General features: G+C 50.9%; 1 protein-coding gene across 1 annotated transcript; it reads right to left on the bottom strand.

Moving 5' to 3' along the window:
- Positions 1-811: 811 nt before the first annotated feature.
- Positions 812-13,926, bottom strand: LOC125152104 (angiotensin-converting enzyme-like protein Ace3). The gene is given in 17 exon segments (XM_047833851.1): positions 812-3,192; positions 3,722-3,906; positions 7,530-7,646; positions 8,118-8,194; positions 8,196-8,217; positions 10,096-10,240; positions 10,364-10,587; positions 10,891-11,063; positions 11,142-11,239; positions 11,352-11,369; positions 11,372-11,506; positions 11,509-11,538; positions 12,322-12,465; positions 12,675-12,762; positions 13,009-13,206; positions 13,585-13,721; positions 13,819-13,926. Coding segments are annotated over 17 exon segments (2,286 nt in total). The 5' UTR covers positions 13,919-13,926; the 3' UTR covers positions 812-2,797.
- Positions 13,927-18,009: the final 4,083 nt, after the last annotated feature.

The following is an 18,009-nucleotide window of genomic DNA, read 5'->3' as shown; positions in this document are numbered from 1 at the left end:
CTCTCCCGGACCCGACGGGGCAGGGGCGGGGCCTTGACTCCTAGGGGGTGGAGCTGGGCAGAAGTGCCGAGCCAGGAATGCGGTCAGGGCTCCTCTCAGGAGCTTCTTTTGCTCCTGTCCCACTGGCCAATGGCCTCAACCCTGCTCCGACCCTCTCCCAATACCGATACCGAAGGGCAGTCAGGACGTTGCTGGGCCAAGTCTTTCAGGTAGAAGGTGGGGAGTGGGGGAGCAGAAGGAGCTATTATAGCCCTCTTAACACGACCTTACTAAGTGCCCAATCCCAGTGTCCATGCAGAGCTCCTAAGTGGCAAGCTTAACGTGGCCCTGGCCCTGGGATAATGAGGTTGGAGTGCATATGAAGGTGTACAAAAAATATATAATAATAATAATAATACAATAAGGTACCTTCTTCAGGGACCTGAGAGCTCTTAGCATACAGGCACTGCTTGGGAGGAGAATAGATTTAAAACCACCTATTAGCAAGTGACCACTGATAAAAGTGTCTGAGTACTGATTGAAAATGAATACACTAGAAGAGCAGATGGGGATGGGGTGAGGTTTATTGAAAGAGGTTTCTTGGAGAGGAGAGAAAGAGAAAGGGATCACTGTTCATTGAGCATCTCAGTGGTCTTGGAACTTTGCAGAGTATCCAATGACCAGTTTTGAGTCAGGCCTTCGAAGGCAAACATTCAAATGGGGCATGCACCTTAGGCAAAGGCCCATGGTGGAATCAATGCAAAGGGACTGAGCTGGGGCATAGGAGGGGTGAAGTTTGGACAAAAGGTGAATTGATAAAGACCCTCAGATGCCATTTTGAACATCTAGATTTAATTGATGGACAACCAAGTTCTTGAGCAGTTAGACACAAAGGAAGTATTTCAGTGAAAGAAACTTTACAATGGCGGGTGGGGGAGAGAGGATGGACAAGGAGGCTTAGTGAGGTTTTCGCTGGAGTCCAGATGAGAGGCTTGGAGTCCTAGGCTGGGTGTGCCTTTGCCACGCAGAGCCACAATGCCTGATGGGGGCCTTGTTGGCCACTGTGGCTGGGGAATGGGAGGGCTGCAAGTGTGGCCTCCTAGTGAGGCAGAGTTGTCCTGGCTGCCCCTTGTGTGGGGGTGCAGGCTGACTGTGTAGGAAAGGTGGGGCTGTTTCTCATGAACTCAGAGCAGGATGCTGAGCTCTGAGGAGGGACTTAGAGCTTTCTCATTCATACAGTTTCCAAGTCTTCTATGTTCTATGGCCTGTGCCACCTAAAGATGTTATGCAGGGGCACACTCCTGATGGGTGTCCTGCCATTACAGTGCTAACAGCTAATAATGGGAACAAATAAGGACATCATAGCACAGCAAAGTAAGAGCAGTGACAGAGGCATCAAACAAGAGTGCTATGGATCCTGGATTTGGAGCAGTACTTTGTTGGGCTCAGCCAGAACTCAAGAAGACTTCTTGAAACCTGGGCAGAGATTAGGCCCATGGAGATCTCAGCCCAGCCCCTCTTTTCCCCTGAACCTTGACTTCTGGGCTCAGATCCTTAATCTAGAGAGAGCCAGTCTCATCTTTTGGCCACCCTTTCACCAACTCAACTGTAGTTGAGTTGCCTCAACTACTAGTGTCACTTCTCTTTGGTTACTGGCTATGCTACTACCTGCCTCAAGGCTCCCCTAATCACTGACAGGCACTGATTCTTAGCCACTCCAAGAGCTCCTTGGGGCCTCTGTCCAATGCAGTTGGACTGTGTTATATTGGATGTGGCATATATAGGATGTGGCATCCCCATGGTGGGTAGACCCAGAATGGAAAGAAGGGCTAGAAGGGGAAGGAGCAGAGGCCTTCTCTCTCTTTTCTCAAGTTTGTCCTAAACTTGTCCCTAGAGTACCCATTTCCCAAATGTCTTCCTATAGCCCTCTCCATCCCATTTCCCCTTCCCCCACTGAGCCTGGAAAGGTGTTGTTTGCCCTATGATCGGTCCCCAGGGCAACAGGCCAGGCAGCAGGTGTGTGTGTTGAACAAGGCCATCTCTGGAGCGGAGTGGCTGGAGATGAGCTTTGTTTAAATATTAAAGAAGTCAATCATTAATCAAGCCTGGCTTGGTGCCCAGCTACCCACTGTCTCCATTTGGGAAGGTCTGGACTGGGGCAGGGAGGGCTGTGGGGCAGTTTGCATCTCAGGCAGCCGACAAGCAGCTTTTGGGGCTGGATTATGCAGCCCAACACAGGGTAGGCCAGAGGATCAGCAGAAAGATATGCTGGATATAGCATACAGAGCACAGTGCTCAAGAACTGGGCACCAGTGATTTGTACAGAATGTCCAGTTTTACTTGAATACATTTTATAAGGTGACTGAAGCAGTGTCCTGTTTCTAGCCAGAGAGGACATTCCTTGGACACTGCAGTCCTGGCCCAGCCCCACAGTTGGGCTCTTGAAGAAAACAAGGCTGTGCGAATAACAGTTTGGGGCATGAATTGGGGTGGTGGCTGAATTGGAGGGACAGAGTCACTGGGCTCACTGAAACCATGGTTCCTGAGCCCCTAGGGGAAGGAAGTTGGTCTGGAATCCAGGACATACATGGAATCACACAGAGTCAGTAGCCTGTACACATGGCTTCACATACATGAATTCCATACACACAATTACAAACTTCCATGTACCCAGATCTGCCACAGCTGCACCCAATTGCAGTTGGACACTATGCATGCAAACTGTCTCCTCCCTAACCCTCCCCCCCCCCCCCGCCCCAGTGCTCTCTGCCTTGGCCACCTTCCTCCTGCCCTCCAGCCTTACCAGTTGTACTGGTGTCTAGTCCCAGCTCCACCATTCAGCTCTCATCCACAGAGGCTTCCTGTTGTGCTGTGTGAGAATTTGAATGATCAGGCTGATTGAGCACAGCGTCAGGGTGAGGCAGAGGCCCAGCAGGATCCACTGTCTTTTGGCAACCAGGCAGGGCTCCATGGCTATCCCCAGGAAGTAGGCCTTGGGCTGTGTCTTGAGTGCACTGGAGTCCTGTGAACCGGTGTTCTGTGCCTTGGTGTTCTGGGACAATGGCCTTTTTTCCAGGGAGTACAGCCTGCAGGCCAGCAGTAGGGCCACCAGGAACATGACAAAGCTGAGGGCCAGCAGCACCCACTGCCCAAATTTGGCCTGGTCAGCGTCCAGCTCCAGACTCAGAAATGTCACCTTGTCTGTGTCTTTTTCTGTGGAAGACACGGGAGTCTTGCGGAGCAGGTAGAATGAGGGAGGGAGCCCTGGGGTGCCCTGTGGAAATCAGAGCACCTGACTGCCACTGGCCTCCTCCCTCAGCCTCAGGCACCTACCTTCTAAGCCATAGGTGAAGGCATTGCCCTGGAAGGAGGGTGAGGAGGAGTAGAAGGGAAAGGAGGAGATGGGCACAGATAGGGCTATGCCCCCATGGTGCCCAGTGATGGCTCTGTGCAAGGGTCGGGAGGAAAGAAGTCCACCTTGTGCTCAGATGCCTACCTGGCAGTCTAGATGAACAGTATGCAAGGAAGCAACTGAGCCAGTGGCTGGGCCATGGGGCTGTGGTCTTGGCCAAAGCTGCATCAGATGCAGACGGGGTCATGCAGCAACAATGCTGTGCTTGTTCAAGCCAGGTCATAGATAGGCTAGGGGTTAAGGCTGGATTGGGGTAGGGACTGGCCCAGGGCAGGCTAGGGTAGGGCTTGGGGCTGGACCAGAGCTGGCACCAGGGTCAGATTATCAAACCTTCAAAGGTACAGCTGAAGTCTGGCCAGCCCAGGATCTCCCCCTGCCGCACATTCTCAGTGACCAGCCAGTTCAAGAGGGGCTTGAAGTAAGTCATGAGGGCCTTTGCAGACACTTTGGTCTGCCCAGTTATCTTCTGCAGGACTTCTGGCCAGGGCTTGCTTGAGCCCAGCTTTAGGACATCCCTGGGAGAGTAGATACAGCTGTGAGGCTGTGTGGGGGCATCAGCTGGTGCTGCTGGGACCCCTCAGTGTGCCCAACCCTGGCCGTATGGCTTTGCTAGCCAGACTCTTCCCATAGAGCTCAGAGCAGTGGATAAAATAACAAGTTCTGAAATAAGAACAACCTGAGTTTGAATCCTGTGGGACTTTGGACAAGTAACATAACCTTTCTGACTCTCAGTTTCCATACTCATAAAATGGAGATAATAACAGTATGTACCTCCTAGGGTTGGTATGCTGATTAAATAAACACAATTCTGAGAGCATAGTAGGCAGGCAATACATGTTAGCTGATTATTATTATTATTATTACCACTACTGTGGTGATTATTATTCTGGACTCAAACAGGCATAAAGTCTTGAGACACTGTTTCCCATGAGGTGCTCAGTGTCAGTAGGGAGGGGCAGCTCTTCAGCCCTTTCTAGTCTCACAGGGAGTGTTTGGGAGGATTAGGGAGATCTAGAGCATGGAGTGTGCTCTGTGTCCTGCCTGCAGTGCTGCACTAATGTCAGCTGTGTCTCAAAGCACATGCAGTGTTTGGTGGCAGGGGACCAGCCTTAGGCTTGGCCCCACACTCATGGTGGAGGTACAGAGTGTGCTGAAGCCAAAGCTCTGGGCTTCTCCACCCCAGAGCCCCTGTGGAGGCAGTGATAGGCATACATTGATCCTTCTTAACCTGTGTCCCCAGCTGGCCACGAGAGAGATGGGGTCTAGAAGCCCATAAGTCAGACTGTGGAGTCTAGGCTAACAGGACCCAGGTTCAAGACTCAGCAGTGTTACTTCTGGGCCACATGACCTTAGGCAATTGACTCAACTGCTCTTAGCCTCAGTTTCTTCATCAGCAAAATGTGCCCTTTTAATATCTACCCTTCACTGTGGTGAGGATTAAGTCACATAATGGCAGTGAAAGAGGGCTTCGTAGCATGCAAAGACTTATACACATCACTTAATAAACAACTGAGAAAGAATGAGGGGAAACTAAAGTTTGGTGGATCCTTGACAGAAACCCGTGGGGGAAAATGTAGTTAAGATCCTAGAGAAATGCAGGAGGAAAGTCATCAAGATGAAAAGAAAAACAAAATAAAACAAAACAAAATCCCACAACTAACTTTAGGTAAGATTATATCAGATGCTGGGTCCTGGGAAAAAAGAAGGGACCTGATGGTGAGAAAGTTTGGACCATTGAAAATCTACCTATTTAGAAATAGTCCTTCAGGCTCAGTGGGGCAAGAGGTTTGACCAAAGCCCGGCTCACGGCCAATGTGGCCAGCACATGAGACCTGCAAAAATGGCAGCTGAGCACTTCCTGACGCTCAAATCCAAGGTCGCAGCAATGAGTCCATTGGACAAGGTCAGGCCTATCATGGTTGGCCGGATGAGGCAAGGGCTTTGGGAACTTGGACCAAGTCCACTTCAACTCTCCATTCCCAGCAGATCCAACCCAGAGCAATCACATATAGGAAGATGAGTCAAGTTCTAAGATATATTAGGTAAAAGAGCAGCCAAGAATCTTGCCCTCCCCCTTCTCCTCTGCAAGCACTCACCCCCCCACACACAACCTATATTCACTCTGCTGCTCCCTCAAGTCCCCAGAGCTCATGACATCCCACTTTCTCAGAGTCCTCTCCTCCACCCTCTCCCAAGAAGATAGCATTCAAAGTCCTAAACCTGGAACCTAGGGTCTTCCCTGGCCAGGGAGGGGTCTGGATGGCAATGTGTGAGGACAGGTGAGCAATGACCAGTGATGACTGGCAGGGCCTCTACATGTTTTGGTGCCAAGTCAGATCTTGGGAGCTTTGTGTGCCCTGGGTGGGGAGGAGGTGGTGGTGAGAATGAGGTCAAATTTCCCACCAATTAAGTGGAATGAAGGCTCAGAGTTAAAAGTGAGTTGATGTGTAGAAAACAATGTCTGTTATTTCTTGCACTCCTGCTTTTGGGGATAGAGATCCATCCTTGGTCCCTGGACATGACCTCCTCACCTTCTTTGCATGTTCACTAAAGCCCTTTCCTACTGCACCATCTCCTTTCTTGTGTTATGGTTATTGGTTTATCCTGTGGCCCATTGCCCAAGCTGGTTGGCATGCACACAAGTAAATACTTGCTGAGTGAATAAGTGTTGGGCAGCCAGAGACATGAATGCAGAGAGCAGAGAGGGCCCTTATGTTCCACACATTCAGAAAAGCTCAAACATGGGCAGTTGGCTACAATAAACCCCTGTAGTGTGAAAAGATAGAAAAGCAAACAGACTAGGTTGATAATCGGCATGGAAGGTGCAGCACTCCCTGGGAGCCAAGCCAGGAGATAAGTCCTGCAACTCCATCTGGCCTAGTGGTTACTGGCAAACTGCACAGTGGAATCACAAATATGCTCATTAAATTTGCAAAGGAGACTAAATTATGTGGCTATGTTAATCCTCTGGGAGACAGGAATAAAATTCAAGGTGACCTTGACCAATCAGGGAAATGGACCCACTAAACTGGGTAGAAAAATTGGTGGGGAAAAAACCATATCAGTGGGTGGGCTCTGCACCTAAGTGGTTGAAGCCCTGATCGTGGAACCAGCAGACCTAGGTCTAACCTCACCAGACCTGTATCCCTTGATTCTTAGAGGCAACAGTGTGAATGATGACGTGTTCTAGAATCAGTTCAGCACTCAAAGCAGGATTTTGCCACTTGCTAGATGAATGATGTGCAATCACAATATCTCTCTTAGTTTGAGTTACATTATCTGTGAAATGTGGCTAATCATGCCCACTTTGCAAGTTATGAACTGCTAACGTGAAACCTTGTAAGAGTACTCCTCAGAGAGCCCAGCTGGTACTAGTCAAGGCTTCCCACCATCAGGTCAGCGTCCCATTCTTCCAGGTTTGTTTCAGGACCAAAACCAACTCCACAGAGGGAGGAATGGAAACCATGGGCTCAATACTAAGTGCAGGAAAAAAGATTGGGGCTAGGGAGTCAAAATGGACCACAAGCTGACCAGAGCATCACAAAGGTTGGTGTGAAAGCAAACTGGATCAGCCTGGGAGCCGGATCCAAGCACCTCCAAGAAGAGATGGGAAAAGCAGAGTACACCCAAGAGTGCATCAAATGCTGCTGAAGATCGGTGAGCACCTTGTGCAGAAAAGATAAGGGCATTTGGATGGAGGACTGAAGGTTGAGGCAGGACTCCAGTACTGGCTTCCCATCTGAGACAGTTTGATTTATTGGCATATGTGAGTGTGTGCATGTGTGCGTGCATGCTCAGGTGCACACATGGGTGAAGGAATGTATGGTAGTGAGTGTGTGTAAGTGTGTGTGTGTGTGTGTGTGAGAGAGAGAGAGAGAGAGAGAGAGAGCGAGCAGGAGGGGCCAAATAGTCTCTCTGACCAGGAGAGGCTACACACAAGGAAATGGGCTTCGATTTCTAGAGGAGAGACTGGAGTCTGACACGAGGAAGGACTTCCACTAAACTAAAAGGTCAATGAGGCTCTGCTCAGGGTGCCCACGGTGGTCTATTGAGGAGAGAGAGCCATGGGCAGGATTCCAGCAAGGGGCAGGCAGCTGAGAACAAATCAGGGAGCTTTGTGAGGGAGGAGAGCACTCACTCCAGGAGCTTCTCAGCTATCTTGGAGTTATAGCTGTCACATCGGTGCAATGGGCCCACATGGCCTGAGGCCACAGCATCGTGGAACTGGAACTGGAGTACTAGGCTGATGAAGTACCTGGGGAGAGGGACGAAAGGGCAGGCTTGGGAGCTGGTGTCAGGGATGGGAAGCCCAGAGCCATTTGGAGCCTAGCAGCTCTGACGTGCAGTGGTCTGAGGGCCCGGCCAGCGCCCAACCTTGCTGGGTGGAGGCTCCTTTGCCAAGGTCCCACCTCAGATTGGCCTTGGAATATACCCTTCTTAGCCTCCTGAACAAACCCTTACCTCCTTCTTTCCTGCGTTCCTCTTGGGGACAGTAGAGATGCTTTAGAATATTCCCATCAGCGCTGCCTCCACACAGGATCTGCTCTGAAAGCCCAAGAGTCCAGGGTGTGGCCCCCAAGATGCTGCACAACTCATTGGAAGAGGTGGGCAGGGGAACAGGGGAACATTTGGATCTAAGGCCTTCCTGGAAATCCTCAGCCTAGTTCCCATGCCCCCAGTCCCCAAGTCCTAGAGCTGGTTCTGCTGGCAGGGCCCAGACCGTTACCGTATGTAGGGCACGCTGGCAGAAATGTGGAACTTGGCACCAGGATCAAAGTAATCCTCTGTCCGAGGGACGGGGGGGGCACAGGCCCTGGTACTTCAACCTGTCGGGGAGGACAGGGGACTGGTACCATGCAGTTGGGTTCTCAGAGCCTTTTCCTTTGGAAGCACGTGCACCTCTATCAAAACTGGTGGGCACAGGACACTTACTGCATCTTTATAGATTAAATAAATGAGTTGAAAACACATGGGATTGGGAACTGGGAATCAGAATCAAATAATAACAGTAGTTAACATTGACTTCCTCTGTGCTAGGAACCATGCTAAGCTCTTCACACAGATTCACTCAACACTGTCCCGATTCTAGGGACATGGGAGGGAACGGGCTACTCAAGGTCTTTCTTGCATCCTAATGATGGGGATGGTTATAGACCCACAAGGTCACTTCATCTGGTAAGAAGTGCCAAGAAGAAAACAGAATAGCATCTCTGCAATGTAGTGCTGCTGTTATTCCCATTTTAGATGAGAAGACCAAAGTTTAGAGGTCAGGGAACTGGTGGGAGGTCACAGAACTAGTCCCTGGCAGATCCCATTAACTTTCAAATTCAGATCTGACCTTGCCCCTCTGAGCTGTGCGCCTGTGGGAAAGTTACTGATTGTCACTGAGTCTTGTTGTCTGCAAGATGGGGATAAAATGATCCATCTGTGGGATGAGACAAAGCCTATGAAAAGTTCTGGTTGTTTCATTGTTGGCTCACTGGTTGCCCTGAGCCATCCTCTGGGGCCAACATAGAGCCAGGAGGCTCCCCTCCCAGTTGACAGAGGCTTCCTTATTCAGGGCCAGGAGGTTGTCACCTCTCTCCCTTTACCCTTGGTTTCCATCATAGGTGGTGGTGGTTATAGTTGGCCAAGGGAGGAAAAGGACCCCTGCAGGCACCTCAGATGGCTTGTGGGGGTTGCCCTTGGAGAAGTACAAGATCAAGACTCTGCCAACCCCACCAGTGAGACCTGGGCCTGAATTTGGGATGGCAGTGGGAGGGTGAGTGGACAAAGAGAGGAGCACCCAACTTTTCCACCCCTGAGTTGCTGTGTGACCACAGGCTGGTCACAGATTCTTCTCCAGTGAAAGATCATGGGATGCTGTACAAGTTCAAAGAAACATAAGGGGCCTGGTTCAGAGCTGGCAGCTGCTTCCTGGTAGCCCCAAACCATGCTGTGGCCAGCAGACTCAAGCAGGTCAGTCTGAGGCCTGGTGGAGGTGGAGAAGCTGGGCCATGGGCTTTCATTATCCAGTCAGCCAGTGGTCGGTGATAGGATGCGACATGGATGCCCCTCCCTCAAGAGTGGTGCTGCCTGACTGCTGGTGAGCTCTTTTGGCAGCCAGTTCTGACCTTGGACATGCCTGAGGATGCTAAACGAGAGGCAGTTGTGAGAGTGTGTTAGAGCAGCAGGAAAGGGGGCTGTGGGCTTGCCTCTCTCCCATGGGGACTTTTTCCATGGGGGAGAAAGAGCTCAGGTCACCACTCTTCTGCCAGTGCTACTGGTGAGAATAGGAAGGGAGAGGAGAAGCAGGTGGGCCTGCCTGGTGGTCAATGTTTTGTTCTTGGAGGAGCCCGGGTGCACCCCTGTGTGAGCTTCCCAGCTACCCAGGAGCAGGCAGGGCCACTGCCAGGGTCCCTAGAGAGGTTAAGAGGTATGCTCAGTGCCAGTGCCAGATTCAATGTAAGGTCCCATAATTGCAGGTGCTGGCCCTATCCACTTCAGTAGGGGTATTTTTATCAGGTGATAGCAAACAGCCAATACCACCCCGGGGCCTCCCCAGGGCCCCCCCGGTCACCAGCGTGGCACACCCTAGCTCTGCCCTCTGAAGAGAGGCAGCAGCATCCTCTGGCAATGGGCAGTGCCCTTAAGGCTGACCGGAAAGCCCCACCCACAGCAGGGGTGGGAGGGGGCAGAGAGCCCAGGGCAGTTGTCCTCCCCACCTCAAGTTCCACCACTCCTGGTTGTAGACATCCTTCCGGATGGTGCCATCAAAGACCTTCCAGCGAAACAGGTCCATCAGGTAGGCGAAGGGGATAAAGGCGATCTTCTCCAGGGCGATGCCCATCAGGAAATTGACCTCCTCCTCTAGGGAAGGTGAGGCAGTCAGCTGGTGGTTCCTGGTTCTCCCTCCCTTCAGCCTTGCCCAGAGAGCCTTGGCTGCAGCCTCAGGCTCAGATGCCCTGCTATGGTCCTCTTGGCCCCCATCACCTGAGTCCTGGTGCTGGTGGCTGAGCAGGGCTCTGTTGAGCAGGTATTTGTGGGAGGAGGCCGAGAGGGTGACCATCGACCTCACAGCCTCTTCAAAGGCTGGGTTGGCTCCTGCACGGAAGATCACAGAGAGGTTCTTGTACTGCAAGAAGTACTGGATATGGCCCATCTGGTGGAAGATGGAGAGCAGGTCTTCTATGGTCACCTCGGTGCACTTCTTTACCCTAGGGTTAAAGGTCAGGGGTCAAGGAGCATAGGGAGGCCCTGGGAGAAGGGGAGATTTCTCCATTCAGACTCCCTTAAGGGACTGGGGCAGATGGGCTAGAGACCAGCAGGGTCTTGGGTACTGTCCTTTCTCACTCCAGGTCCCCCTCGCTCATGTTGCCAGCTCACATCCCCCTCTGCTGCCTGGCTCCGGCCCTGCCCACCCTTGCCCACCTCCTAAGACAGGTGGGCAGGTGGAGAGTGGAACCAGTGGAGGAAGAGAGAGGGAGGGAGAGGAGGGTGGTGCTGGTGTCCCGTGAGACCTGATGTCCTTGCCGTTGTAGAAGTCCCAGGCAGAGGCGTGGCACTCCACCTCTCGCCCATCGGTTGGCCTTTCCATCATTGAAGTTTTCCAGAAGTTGGGAGGGGTGGAAAGCAGCCCCAGGGAGGTGAAGAATTTTTCAGCCCCTTTGAACATTTTTGAGGGCTTCCAGTGCTGTGTGGAAGAGGGGATATGTAGGGCCCAGCCCGAGGGTGTGGAGCTGGCAGGGTCAGATGGACACCGAGCACTGACCTGGCTTTTCATGATTTTTGTGATGTCCTCAAGAGGCTTCTTTGGGAAGGGCAGGACCAGGTCTAAGATGTTGACCCAGAACTGAGCCCACATGTTCCCTGGAAGGAGAGGAGGGGCTCAGAGGAGGCAGGACACTGTCTCTCCCTTTACTAAGTGCCAGCTTGGAGGCCTATTCTGCTTACCCCACTCTGCTACCAGCTAGGGCGTTACTCAGGAGGTGGGCAGGGATGGTCCCCGCAGGTTGATAAGCTCTGACCCGTAGTGGCTGTGCAGGGCCCGGCACATGTAGGTGTGCAGGTTTAGGTAGAGTGGCTGCAGCTCCTGGTAAAGCTGCTCCAGATCGTGTTCCAGGGTGTCAGACTCTTGGACCGCCACAAGGCCCCCATGTCTTTGTAACCTAGGACAGGAGAGGGGGCTCAGAAGCACTCACCGCCCGCCCTTCCTTCAGCCTTGGCCTGGCAGGCAGGAGACCCAGGCACTTTCTGGGGAAACCACTTGGCCTCCCTGGTCCTCAGGGTCTTCATCTGCCAAATGGGAAATGTGCCCCCAAGGTCACTGTTCTGATTGGATAAGATCAGGGGTGGAAAAACATTTAAAAAATACACACTCCATGCTTCTCACCATGCCTGGTTGGAGAGGACCTGGATAAGGCACTGGTCTTGGCACCCACCTTGAGCCCCACATGTCCAAGCCCTCTGGCCACCCTGGCTCCTTCCAGATCCTCCCAAACACTGGTTTGTCCCATCGTGGGGCCTGGGGTTCTCTTTCACCTCTTGCTTGCCTTCTTTCAGGCCTTGGGGAAGTGTCTCCAGGCCTCCTCTTCTCTCTCTTAGCACTCGTCCTGAGATGTGCATTTGCACAAATCTTGTCTGTCTCTCAGACTGTAAGCCCTACCTAGGAGGGCAGGCTCCTCTCTGTCTTTTCACCTACACATCCTTAGAACCTCTCCAGGACCTGGCACACAGTATATGCTCAAGTGATGTTTGTGGACCAATGGTGAATGAACCACTTTTGCTTCCCCCAGCTGTGGGGCGGGGTTCAGGTTCTCCATCTCAAGGTCCTACTACTGCCTTTACCCCCAGCAGACTCTGCTTCGCCCTTCCCAGGAACTGCCCTGGGACCTGTGCAGTGTGTCATCTGCATGGGCTGGGCTGGCCAGCTGGGGGGCTGGGGGCCTCACCGTTGAGCTTTGCAGTCCTGTTGCTGAGCTGCACATAGCACTTGAAGGTGATGCAGAGCTGATGACCCACAGCATCCTGCCAACCCTGTCAGGCCCACAGCAGCTCCTTCTCATCCCAGGAGGTGGCCATGACTTCTTCAAGGTCTATGCCCAGAAAAGGAGCCAAGGTGGGACAGCCCCCCCCCCCCCCACTCCTGCCTGCCCTCTGCCCTTACCTGCCTTAGGCAGACCCTCCACTCCTCAAAAGTGAGTACACCTGAGGCATGGAAGACAACGGGGGGTCAGGGTAGGCTTGTGGAAGGGGCTGATACTAGAGACTCTGGGGATGGACAGGGCAGTGTTTGGGTGCTCACCAGGCTCCAGGGGTAGGCAGGGTCCCTCATTCAGGCACACCTGAGCCATGCTGTATGTCGTCTCCATGTAGGCCAGAAGCATGTTGTACTGGGCGGCAAGTGTCACCTAGGGCAGGCCTGTGCCCCTGGGCCCACCCCCAGCGCTAACCCCTCCAGCTGTGAGGGGCAGGCCTATCTGAGGCATCTTCCCTTCAGCCTCTGCTTCCCTCCCCCAAAGGAAGCTCATGGTCCTTCCTGACAACCTCCCCCCTGCCCAGACTCTCTGGCTTCACACCTGGCCAGCCCACCCACCCCTGGGGTGGGGAGCATATGCCTGGAGACATGGGGGCTCCACCCATCACCTCCCGAGCTTGTCCTGGGGCAGGGCTGCCTTGTCTATGTTCTGCAGCTTATGTTCATGTGCAGTCTATGTTCTGCAGTCTATGTTCGGCATGCGCTTCATGGCCGGGTCCTGGAACCTGGAGATCTTAAACAGGCGGGCCCAAGTGCCAAAGTACGGCATGTGCTGGGACCTCTCTGAGTCTTTGTGCAGCTGGAATGAGGGTCACCATATTTGTCTTGGGAAAGTTGGAGACAGCAAGGACCCCAGCCCCCCAACCTCCTCCCGAAACCCACTTTAACGGTTCAGAATCACTAAAGAATTGCTAAAATGGGAGAAAGGAAGGAGCCTGAGTCCCGAAAAGCAAGGAGGTGATATGTACAAGGGGAAAGAAACAAGAGATTCTTGCCCAGAGAGCTTTTTGGGGCTACCAAGAGGCCCAGAGCTTGCAGCCTGCTTTGACATGTACTTTAGGGATTCCCTCTTTTCTCTAGCTCTGGACAGGGGGCAGAAGGTGTGGTTTTCCCATCCCCCCCGAGATCCCTGAGAAGAGCAAGGGAAGGAGGGGCTGCAGTTGAGGCGGTACCACACCATCTTCTCCCGGTTTTTCTTGGTGATGTTGGTGACATAGTTCCAGGTGGCCTCCATGAACTGGTTCCATACAACCTGGGCGGTATGCTCATAAAACTGCAGGAACATCTTTGCCATGGTCTCATTGTAGAACTTGTCTGTGGAGAAGGAGGTGGGCATCATGCTGTCCTGGGAGGGGCCTGCCCCGACTGGTCCCCTTGTCTGCTCCCATGCTCCTACAGGTCCCAGCCCCACCTAAGTTCTGATCACCCTCGGTCCTGAGCCATGGCAAGAGCTGCCCATAACAGAAGAGCACAAATAGGGAAGGTCCATGACAAGTCCATCTTGTGCCCATGACCAAGAGAACAGCAGAGCTGGTTGAGGCTATGGGCCAATCACGGTCCAGCTCCATATTGTGACATCAGGGGCTGAAGAGTCAGCCATGGAATATTAGAACTGGAAAGCCCCACCCACCTTCTGATCCAACGGTTCCCGTTTTACAGGTGAGGAGACTGAGGTCAAGTCAAGAAGAGAGCAGGGCTAGAGCTTGTTCTAGTCTAGTTGGTAACTTTTCCTTGGCATTAGAACAACCTTCCAACCTTGGCCAGGGATTGATGAAACCCTTTCCCTCCAAAGACTGGCATCACTTCTGAGAAGGTGGGAGGGATGATGGATGGACAGATGTATGAAAGTGACATCTCTGGGCCTCTGGACTCTGGAAGCACAGTTGTCTCTCCCTGTTCTTCTGACTTGACTTGCTATGTTCTCATTTTTGGCCTTTCTCTCTCTCTCTCTCTCTCTCTCTCTCTCTTTTTAAGTTTTATTTTATTTTATTTTATTTTATTTTATTTTATTTAGTTTGAGAGAGACAGAGACAGAATGAACAGGGGAGGGGTAGAGAGAGGGAGAGAGAGAATCCCAAGGAAGCTCTGCACTGTCATTGCAGAGCCTGATGTAGGGCTCAAACTCACAAACTGTGAGATCATGACCTGAGCCGAAACCAAGGGTCGGATGCTTAACTGACTGAGCCACCCAGGCCCCCCTAGCCTTTTTCTCTCTTATAGGATGTGTAATCATACCTAGGGGTATGTAGGACCCTTCCTCCATTCCCCTTGTCCTTATAGCTGTTTTTCCAGGGATAGCCTGATGCTATGAGTTTGTAATCAGGAGGAAGCATGGAAGGTAGAGGGCTGTGAGGGCTGTGGGAATGTGTGGCTGGTACCTTCCACTCAGGGTTCATGTCCCTGAGTACCTGAGCCTGGTTAGAGTACCAGCTACCAGGACTCCAGCTCTCTGCTAGCTTTTGATGACTCCCCAGTAACCTGACACATTTAGTCTGGGGGAAACCAGACCACTTGCCTCACTTTGGGACTTCTTTCTCAGACTCACTTCCGTCCACACTCATACTGCCTCCACCCTATGTTCCTTTCACTTACTCTGCTCAGCCCAGGTGCACCCAAAGCCTCACTGACGCTTCACCCCTTCACAGGAGCTGACACCATTACCAGAGAAACTGGCCAAATAACCCTCCAAAGATGATGTTATGATCAAAATTACTTAAAACACAAAGAAAGAAAAAGATCAATGACACTTCTGGTTAAGCTGGCCAAGTGAGTTCTCCTGCTTCAAGCATATGGATATACTTGATAAAATCGGGGCGCCTGGGTGGCGCAGTCGGTTGAGCGTCCGACTTCAGCCAGGTCACGATCTCGCGGTCCGTGAGTTCGAGCCCCGCGTCGGGCTCTGGGCTGATGGCTCAGAGCCTGGAGCCTGTTTCCGATTTTGTGTCTCCCTCTCTCTCTGCCCCTCCCCCATTCATGCTCTGTCTCTCTCTGTCCCAAAAATAAATAAAAAACGTTGAAAAAAAATATAGTATTTTGTCATTAACTACAGTGATCATGCTGTACATCACATCCCCAGGACTTACTTTTTTTTTTTTTTTTTTTAGAGAGAGAGAAAGAGAGAGAAAGAGTATACACAATCAGGGAAGGGCAGACTAGGACTTTTTTTCTGAGAGAGAGAGAGAGAGAGAGAGCAAGCACATGTGTGCAAGTGGGAAAAGGGTAGAGGGAGAGGGACAGAGGGAATCTTAAGCAGCTCCCATAACCAGGGTGGAACCAACTCTGAGCTTGATCTCATGACTGACCAATGGACTGTGAGATCATGACCTGAGCTGAAATCAAGAGTCGAATGCTTAAACGACTGAGCCACCCAGGCATAAACCAGAAGTTTATGCCTTTTGCCACCTTCATCTTTTTGCCCACCATCCCACCTCCTGCTTCTGGCAACCACCAATCTGTTCCCTGTATCTATAAGCTCAGTTTTTTGGTGTGTATATGTATACCACCTTTTCATTATCCATTCACCTGTCATTGGACACATAGATTGTTTCCATGTCTTGGCTAGTGTAAATCACGTTGAAATGGACACGAAGGTGCAGATAGCTTTTCAAGACTGATTTCGTTTTCTTTGTAAATACCCAGGAGTGAAATTGCTGGATCATATGGTAGTTCTACTTTTAACTTAAAATTTTTTTTAGTGTTTATTTATTTTTGAGAGACAGAGACAGAGCACGAGCAGGGGAGGGGTAGAGAGAGAGTGGGAGACACAGAATCTAAAGCAGGCTCCAGGTTCTGAGCTGTCAGCACAGAGCCTGATGTGGGGCTTGAACTCATGATCTGTGAGATCACAACCTGAGTGAAGTCAGATGCCCAACCGACTGAGCCACCCAGGTGCCCCTATTTTTAACCTTTTGAGGAACCTCCATATTGTTTTCTGTAGCGGCTGACAATTTACATTCCCACCAACAGTGCACGAGGGTTCTCTTTCTCCATATCCTTGCCAACACTTGATATTTCTTATCTTTTTGATAATGGCCATTCTACTAGGCATGAGGTGATATCTAATTGTGGTTTTTATTTGCATTTCCCTGATGATTAGAGATGTTGAGAACCATTTCATGTGACTGCTGGCCATCTGTATGTCTTCTTTGGAAAAATGTCTATCCAGTTCCTCTGCTCATTTTTTAGTTGGTTTGTTTGGAGTTGTATCAGCTATTTATATATTTTGTATGTTAATTTCTTACCAAATATGTAATTTACAAATATTTTCTCCCATTCTTTAGGTTGCCTTTTCATTTTGTTGATGATTGCCTTTGCTGTGTAAGGGCTTTTTAGTTTGATGTAGTTAGTGTCAAATCCAAAATATCATTGCCAACACCAATGTCTAGGAGCTCACTATCTAAGTTTTCTTCTAGGAGTTCTATGCTTTCTGGCCTTATGTTCAAGTCTTTAATCCATTTTCAGTTAATTTTTTGTATGGTGTAAGGTAGGGGTCCAGTTTCATTCTTTTGCATGCACCTGCCCAGCTTCCCCAACACCATTTATTGAAGAAAACTATCATTTCCCCATCTTATATTCTTGGTTTGTCTTAAGTATACTGACCATATATGGGCAGGCTTATTTCTGTACTCTCTATACTGTTCCATTGATCTGTGTGTCCACTTTTATACTGATACCATTCTGTTTTGATTGCTATGGCTTTGTAAGATAGTTTCAAAACAGGAAGTGTGATGCTTCCAGCTTTATTCTTCTTTCTCAAAATTGCTTTGGCTATTTGGGGTTAAAAAAATCATGCTTTTTAAAATGTAAAATACATTTTTTTCAACGTTTTTTTATTTATTTTTGGGACAGAGAGAGACAGAGCATGAACGGGGGAGGGGCAGAGAGAGAGGGAGACACAGAATCGGAAACAGGCTCCAGGCTCCGAGCCATCAGCCCAGAGCCTGACGCAGGGCTCAAACTCATGGACCGCAAGATCGTGACCTGGCTGAAGTCGGACGCTTAACCGACTGCGCCACCCAGGCGCCCCTAAAATGTAAAATACAGAGCTGAGATGGAGTGCAAGAAACAGAACTCTTCAGATGCTGAGGAGACAAAGAGGGCTCATGCAGCAGTGAGTGGGGGCCCGTGTGGGAAATCAGAGGGCACCCATGCCCAGAGGGCTGCAGCATTGCTGTCTGAATGGACATAGCTGATCACAGTGGAAGTTGTGCCTCCATCAAGATGGGAGCTAGCAGATGGCTTCCTTTTTAAGGGGGCTCTGCAAGAAGCATCCATGAAACTGACTTTAGGGACATCTTCAGAACACATGCACATGGTGTGTGCATTGGACCCTGCAGAAGAATGTTCCCACTGAAAATGGGTCATGGGTCAGGATTACCAAGTGCCAAAGAGAGTGCAGTGCCATGAAGATCAATAATGATCACCAGTCCCCTCTGAGCACTTTCCAGGTGCAAGGGACCCACTGAGAGCTTTTAGTATATGAATCCTCACCAAAAAACGCATGCGGTAAGTACTGTGATCAATACACCCACTTTATAGATTAGGAAACAGAGGCACAGAGAGGCTGAGGAACTTACAGTCACATAGCTAGCAAATAGTGGAG

The sequence above is a fragment of the Prionailurus viverrinus genome, chromosome E1 (assembly GCF_022837055.1).
Source record: "Prionailurus viverrinus isolate Anna chromosome E1, UM_Priviv_1.0, whole genome shotgun sequence".
In the NCBI taxonomy this organism is placed as follows: Eukaryota; Metazoa; Chordata; class Mammalia; order Carnivora; family Felidae; genus Prionailurus; species Prionailurus viverrinus.
The sequence above is the reverse complement of the archived record's forward strand: the minus strand, read 5'-3'. Positions and strand labels throughout refer to the sequence as shown.